We start from the raw sequence: 7,554 nt of genomic DNA on the forward strand, positions 1-7,554 counted from the left end.
ATGGTTTGAAGATCAAACTCTTACAATTTCTCCTGGGATGTGTTTCTCTGGCCAGAGTGGATGCTCAATGACAAGTGCTTGATTACCATCCCTGAAGAATCAGGACAGGAGGAAAGGAGACATTTTTACAAACACCTTCAAACTTAACAGCGGTTACAGTTTCCCAATGAAGTTAAGCCCTCTAGTGGGTGGTCAGGGAGCAACCTCTCAGAATAAAAATCTTCAGCCATCCAGGCAGACTGTCCAGCTCTACAAACATTTCTCATTTAGAAAGCGTGTGGGAATGACATCACTCTGCAGGATTAATGGGGAATTTTTATAGGATCAGAGTTCCGTTCAGAAAGCATTTTTCTTATGTTAAGAGTCTTCTGGTTGAAGAAACAGCATGCAGATATCATCTCTGAATATATTAGTAGCAATGCAAGTTTTATTTTCAGCCTTTCCAGAAAAGACCAGCAAAACAATAATCCCCAATTGTTACAAGCTGTTCTGTGAGCAGAAAATGTTCATCAGGCTTCCTCATAACTGTGAAATCCACCCCTAAGGTTACTGTCATCAGGTATTCCATCTCCCCCTGCCTCATTAGGTTTCCCACCACCACAACTTTGCTTCATCTCTTTTCCCCTCCATCCCACAGCTCTAACAGCCAGACAAGAATCAGTTTTGGACAAGCCACAGCATAGGGTATGTATGTGCCAACTGGCAGGCCAGGAAGCATCTCCTAAGCAATGAGCAAGCCATTGCTTTTCAGTCACACAGCCAAACTAGAGCCTTTATTTTCCCTCAGCTGAAGCTAATTAACATGAAGACACAAGTTTTCACAAAACTCATAGGAATTCAAGATATCAAACTCAAAGTTCACTCTGCATAGCATCTTTTCTTTGGAAAACCGAGCCAGGAGGCTGAGCATGGCAGTTTTCAGCAGCCCAAGAAAGGGAGCCTGAGGAAAGCAGACCATGCATCTTGCCAGACAGGAGTCTGGGATGGAGTGTCCCATTTGCTTTGTGTAAAACCAAATAGTTCTGGTATGTAAATTGGTGATAGAACATACAACAGTCTCCTCCGCTTCAACAGGAGCATGAGAGGTTTGAATGCAAGCATTGCATTTCTATTTCTATCATGGAATGCAGTTACTTTGTGGCAGAAACTGACAGCTAAAATCGGGAGATTGATGCAGAATTTTTTTAGAAGGAATTTTTTTTGCCACACATTTAACTCTTCAGTAACTGTGAGGATACCTTTAATACTCTTCTACCAAAAAAGCAGAGCTCATGAAAAATGCTTAACATTAATAAAAAGATGTAACCATCTCTTAATATTAAACTAGAGCAAAAGGGTGGATTTTACTATTCATTCCAATTCCCCAACACACAGGGGAAGCTGGTTTATATTGACTGAGTACACTGAAAAAACATTTCCCATTAAGCAAATTAGAATAACATGTTAAGAGAAAAGCCCAACATTTAAAAATCTCAAGCCAAGGTGCTCCTATGACAATTCCAGTAATGCCACACAAGCAGACATTAAAATACCAGGCTTGGAGAGCAATACAGCAGTAGCTGGGCTCTCAAGTGTCCTAATCTCCAGCATTTCTTCCAGCTCCACTCCAAACTGGTTTACAAACACATGAAACAGCAGCTCAGGGCTGTACTCACACTGGTTGGATCAGTTTGTACCCACAGCCTCATTCCATTACTTGCATCTCTTCCAAAGGACAGAATGAGTCTTTGTAAAACTCCTGTTGGCCCCTGCCATATTTACTCAGTTTATTTTTTGTCCTTGGGTAAAAGGACAGGATCTGAAACTTCTACACTTGATATGCACATCCTGTACCCAAATTTTTGAAAATTACTTTCCAACTCACTTTTTTCACCCTTTCTTCCTCCAAGGCTTTCAAACTGCCTCACCTAGCTCATAGTATTAGGAGTCAGCCCTCTTGGCTTGTCTTGTGTGAACATATGGTTGAAGACCTAATCTTAAAACACAAAATCCTTGATCTATATTTGCAAAACACTGTAAGTATTTTAAGTTTCCTACATTTAGATGTACTAGTCCAGAACTATTCAATCTCTGCATTATCTGGTAATGCAAGAGCTCAAGACACCTCCCTCCCCTGCCCCCGTAATTATTTTTGTTTCGACGTGAACTACCAGAAGGGTAAAGACTGAAATGGTCCATGAACCACTGTGTTGTTCCATGTGCCTGCAGAATCCAGGATGTGAGCCTTCTTTATGTTTGAATAACCACACATTCCTCAACAGAAGAAAGATTTTCTTTTCTCCTAAAACCCTATCTATCAGAATTACTATGAAAGGATAAAAAAAGAACTGCCATCGACCCTCTGATACTACTGTAACACAAATCCCTTTGTGTATCAATCTTAACACACAGTGAAAAAATCTATTTACCCACCCAAGAAAAGGCAATTTAGAAACATGAAAATTATCAAATTCTTTCTGTTTATTGACTGCCATATGACTAGAGACCAATTTTAACGGTAAGACTTCTGGTAGCGCGCACGAGCACCAGGTCCTCCAAATTTCTTGGATTCACAACGGCGAGGATCTGCAACAAGCAGAGTCCTATCATACTGGATTAGAATATCCTTGATCTCTTTCTTGGAAGCTTCATCAACATCTGTTCAAAAGAGAAAAAAAAATCTTTAGTTTAAGCAGTTTCACATGGAACAAATTGTTTTTGCAATAAAACCACCAAAAGCCATACACTTCCACTTAAAGCTAATAAAACAATCAAAGTTACTTACATTTTTGATAGTAAGCCACCAAAGCTTTGGAAATAGCTTGACGGATAGCTGTAAAACAAAAATAAAAGATCAGTAACAATTGCTAATCTATTTAAAATCCAAACACAAAGTGCCAGTTATCTGAGAAATGTGCTATTTTGTTCACTGCCAAATTATCCTTTCTCTCCTTAATATCCCGTCCCACATAGTCCACGTGACCCTTACTTTGGCAAATCTTAAGAAATCTGTGCCAGGAGGCCACCCACAGTTCATTTGTCGATTTGACAGCTGCCAGCTAGCCAAGATATTGCACAAGGGCTGTCAGATCACCTTCTCTCTCGAGTACTAATGTAGGTTCATCTTCTGTCTACAAGCAGTCAACTTTCAAAATCTTAGGAATACAGTTCTCTGACATGTCTATATTTTTCACCAAAGACAAAACTGTGTGTTGGATGACTAAGGATGCAAAAGGGACAAGAGGATGGTGTTGAGTGCTAGAACATGGCAATACAAAAAAACTAGCTCCGTAACAGTAATCAGAACTCAAACCAGGAGAATGGGAGAAACTGTCAGGATGTCGTTACACTTATCTGTGAAAATATTAACACCAGGATTTTGATGAAAATACGAATGTTCTGAAAAACACATGGTATCAAGTTTAGGCCTGAAATTCGCCTGTTTTTTACGCAGCCTCAGCTCCACTTCACTAACTACATTCAAATTAAGAGCAGAACAAATCTATCTTTTGTAAAGATGAACTCTTAAGAGCAGCTAATATAAATATATTCCCAGCCTTTCCTGCAAGGAGAAAACTGCCTAGCTTTGCTCATACTGGAAAGATGCTTCTGAGCAACATGGAAATATACAACTAAGAATATCATTTCTAATGGTAAACCCCTCCTAAAATCCTTGTGCTCAGCTGCCTTTAAATAAGCCTGTCACAATGTACAGGTAGCTCCCATGCATTTCATCAAAACTTCATTTTGCTTCACTCAGCTTATTCTGTTGCAGCTTTGCACATAAAAATATAAACAACTACATTTGCACAGCGGAGAAAGAACAGTTTGGCAAGTCACTGTTGCAAACTTAAGCCTCTTCTTAAATACGTGGCCGCATTGGGTCTGGCTGAGATGATTTTCCTGTGACAGCTCTAATCTGGTTTGTGTTCTGGCTGCAGCCAAGCAGTGCTTGCACTGCATCAAGGCTGTGCCTACAAGATATTTCCATCTCCACTGGGCTAGGAGTGGGCAAGATCTTGAGGTAACATAGCCAGGACAGCTGACACCCAAACTGACCAGAAGGGATATTCCATACCAGAGGATCTCAGCTCCACAGTAAAACCAAAGGAAGAGCAACTGCTACAGGTTTTGAGGCCCCACTTCCCGGGAAGTGGCTGAATATTGCCTGCTGATGGAAGCCTTTAGTTTTCCCTTGCTTCAGTGCACAGCCTTTACTTTTACTTTATTAATCTTCATTTGTGTTGACCCACAAGGTTTTTCAATTTTATTTTCTCCCCTCTCCTCATCAAGATAAGGAGAGGAGAGAGAGAGCAGCTCAGTGGGCACCAGGCATCCAGCCAGTGTCAACAAACCACAGTGGCTTTACCCACTCCAGCCCATCCCAGCAATCCCACCCAAAACCTTACCGTAGATCTGTGCTACGTGGCCACCACCCTTCACACGGACTCGGATGTCAACACCAGCAAACCGTTCCTTCCCCAGGAGGAGGACAGGTTCCAGCAGCTGGGAAACAAAGCACAAAGAAAATTCACTTGTAACAAGGATCAGAGCTTGTAGTAGCTTTACAAAATGTGATATCATTGAATCTTCTGAAAAACGGAGCCTTGATTTTAAAAGCACACACCCAGGTAAAGCACAGCTCCTACAGAGTTCTCTGGCATCTACTAGTGCTGTCATAAGACATATTCACTGAAGTCTTTGGTTTATTTAAGTTTCAAATATCTTAGTAGCAAAGCACACGTACATGAGAATTAAGAACAAGAGAACAGTCTAGCTAAAATGCCATAACTACATACAAAAAGTAAGTCAAGTTCATTAAAACTGAAGACCTGAAGTAGTCTGCAGGTAGTTTTCTTCACAGTTTGTTATAATTTATTGTTATCTAGATAGTTCCAGATTCTGTTAGCATTGTTCAGCAGCTACTGTATAAAGTTCTATACAACCTTTTTAAAATGAGAGCTTTTAAGTCACCCATTTTAGTTCAGAAAGTAGACAGGAAGTGCAAAAAGTACTTCATATTAAGTGAAACCTGTTAAGCAAACCCCCCATCACAGAAGTGCAGTTTACTGAATTTTCCTAACAGCATTTGTATTTTAGGTAAGCAACCAAAAATTTTGGTACTTTCAGCAGAACAAGGCACTTGTCTCCATTGTGAAGCAACTACGTGTATAAAAAGGGATGCAGAGCAGAGGCTAGGTGGATGCTTACTTTATACTGCAGAGTTCTGGGCTCAATCATTTCCAGAGGTCTTCCATTAACTTTAATGAGGCCATTCCCTCTCTTGCAGTGGGCAACAGCCGTTGCAGTTTTCTAAAAAATCCAAAGGTGTATTAGCACAGCGTTTCATTTTTGCACATGCAGCAGGAATTTCAATTTCATTTTAACAATCGAGCAGTCCTAGTCTTATGCCCCAGACTAACATTACGCACTAAACTAAACAGTATCTCTCCCTACACCTCCAGGTATTGTCACAGTGTTAAAACAGAATCTTAATAAAAGTTTCAGCGTTTGATTTATAGTTACAAGACTTAGTGGTACACGAAGGCAAAACCCTTCCGTTCGACAACACCGTAGTTTTGTGGCTCGTGTTCTCTCAAGAGATTGTTACCGCGAATTATTCGAGACGCTGCATTCCATCCAACAGGGCGAACTTTACCTTCCCGCCACCCCGTCACAACGTGCCCCTCGGACACCGGCAATGGTGAGCCAGGCCGCGGTGGATCGGGGCGGCAGGGGCGGCCACCCCATTACACGCCGATGAGAGCGCGCCCAGCCGCACCCGCGAGGTGAGCAAAGCCCTCCCCACAGGGACACGGGCGCTGCGGCGGCCCCGGCGCCGGACACGTGGGCGGCGCGGCGGGACTCCCACCCCCCGCCCGCCGGCCCTCCCGTGGCCGAGCCCCGCCGCACGGCCCCGGCGACGAGCTGCGGCCCCGACTCCCGAACGGCCCAAAGGCGCGGGCCAGCCCGGCAGCGAGGAGCAGATGGTGCAGGCCGCCGCCCCAAGCCTCACCTTTCGTCCGAAGACCTGGACGCTCTGCAGGGGACCCTTGGCCGGCATGGCTGTTCCTGCAAGAGAGAGGGAGCGGCGTGAGCGCGGGCAGGCGGGGGCGAGAGCGGGGGCGCGGGCGGGCGCGGCCGGAGCGCGCCGGCACTCACCCGTCCTCGGCGGCGGCTCCGCGGAAAGGCCGTACGGGGCTTCCGGGCCTCGCTTCAGGGGCGCCGTGCCGCAAAGCGTAACGCCATCGCTTCCGGCAGCGCGACAGAGAGCGCGGCCGGCTCCGCCCCGCCTGGCGCGCTTTGTGGCCCCGCGGCGGGCAGGCCCCGCCCGAGCTCGGCGCGGCCGCGGGAGGCGCAGCGGGAACCGGGCACGGAGAGGGAGCCCGGGTACAGAAAGCCTGGGCATGGAGAGCCGGGCACGGAGAGGGAGCCCGAGTACAGATAGCCCGGGCACGAAGAGGGAGCCCGGGCACGGAGAGAGATCCCGGGTACAGAAAGCCGGGCACGGAGAGAGATCCCGGGCACAGAAAGCCTGGCACGGAGAGCCGGGGCACAGAGAGCCCGGGCAGCCGCCAGGGGCCCGCTCCGCTGCTGACACCGCGGGGCACTGTGCTGGGCCCCGGTCACAAAGCAGAACCCAGGTGGGCTTCTAATGTAAGGGGAGCAAAATGCTGCCGTGCCCGAAAGGCTCACAGTCGCTCTTTGAACCTCCTAGAGATGCAACAATACAAACTCCATGGCCTTTATAATTTTCAACTCTGGTAAGCTGGAGAGGATGAAGCAGTAAGCCCTGTATTCGCGTCTAGCACTGCACACTGACACAAATTCGGAAACTGCCTCATGCCCGCTTAAATACTCAGTGATGGGTACATTTAAAATCAACTCAGAGTTTTCTTCAGATTTAGTGCACTCAGGGAGCCCCATCAAATTTATCTTCTGTCTCCATCTATTTCTTTTTAATACCTGTCATAAAGCATGAAGTTTAAGTCACTTTCAGACTGAAAATATTTTACTTCTAATGCAGTGGTATATAGTATGCAAAATTGTCTAGAAGGACGAAAGGAGAATCTGTTGATGAAGCGAGGTCATGCTTCTTAGACATTTTAAATGATAGAGATTTGAATTACTATGATGATTAGAAAGTTGACTGCTCAAATAAAACAATCAGTTGCTTTGTCTTTGGACAGGATTTTAAATACTGAACATTAGTCATCAGTCATGTGAGGATTTAAACAAGCACTTAGCTTTATGCAATTGGAGTGATTAGTTCTGTTCAAGTGAATAGGACTGTGCAGAACGTGTAAGATTTAGCACATCTCAAACCCTCAATTGTACAAAGCTTTAACATGTGATCCAAACAGTGATTTATTTCTTCAAGGCTGTTTCCTAAGGAACAGTGTTTATGCAGTCACACGTGTCTATCATCCAGCCTTTTCCTATCATGGGAGGAAGGGGAATGGCCAGTTTCAGTTAGTTCTTAAGGATGAGTGGACATTTCAGAGCCAAGACAGGTTTTACTTGTTTGCTGAAAACAGGTGGCTGGGCACCAGAGATCTTTAAAACTTGCACAAT

General features: G+C 45.0%; 1 protein-coding gene across 1 annotated transcript; it reads right to left on the minus strand.

Annotated features, from left to right (window-relative positions):
- Positions 1 to 2,438: 2,438 nt before the first annotated feature.
- Positions 2,439 to 6,284, minus strand: RPS16 (ribosomal protein S16). The gene is made up of 6 exons (XM_074539670.1): positions 6,142 to 6,284; positions 5,996 to 6,051; positions 5,191 to 5,292; positions 4,389 to 4,485; positions 2,765 to 2,812; positions 2,439 to 2,637 (listed from the first exon to the last, which is right to left on the minus strand). The coding sequence occupies exons 2-6, from the start codon at positions 6,041 to 6,043 to the stop codon at positions 2,492 to 2,494; spliced, it is 441 nt and encodes a 146-aa protein (XP_074395771.1). The 5' UTR covers positions 6,044 to 6,051; positions 6,142 to 6,284; the 3' UTR covers positions 2,439 to 2,491.
- Positions 6,285 to 7,554: the final 1,270 nt, after the last annotated feature.

This window comes from Zonotrichia albicollis, chromosome 4 (genome assembly GCF_047830755.1).
Source record: "Zonotrichia albicollis isolate bZonAlb1 chromosome 4, bZonAlb1.hap1, whole genome shotgun sequence".
In the NCBI taxonomy this organism is placed as follows: domain Eukaryota; kingdom Metazoa; phylum Chordata; class Aves; order Passeriformes; family Passerellidae; genus Zonotrichia; species Zonotrichia albicollis.

What these genes read in the sequence shown, in the direction of transcription:
- RPS16 (XM_074539670.1), bottom strand. Translation starts at nt 6,043, where the DNA reads ATGCCGGCCAAGGGTCCCCTGCAGAGCGTCCAGGTCTTCGGACGAAAG. An exon ending in TCCAGGTCTTCGGACGAAAG is followed by an intron (nt 5,293 to 5,995) that starts GTGAGGCTTGGG and finishes TGGATTTTTTAG; the next exon opens with AAAACTGCAACGGCTGTTGC. An exon ending in GGTGGCTTACTATCAAAAAT is followed by an intron (nt 2,638 to 2,764) that starts GTAAGTAACTTT and finishes TCTTTTGAACAG; the next exon opens with ATGTTGATGAAGCTTCCAAG.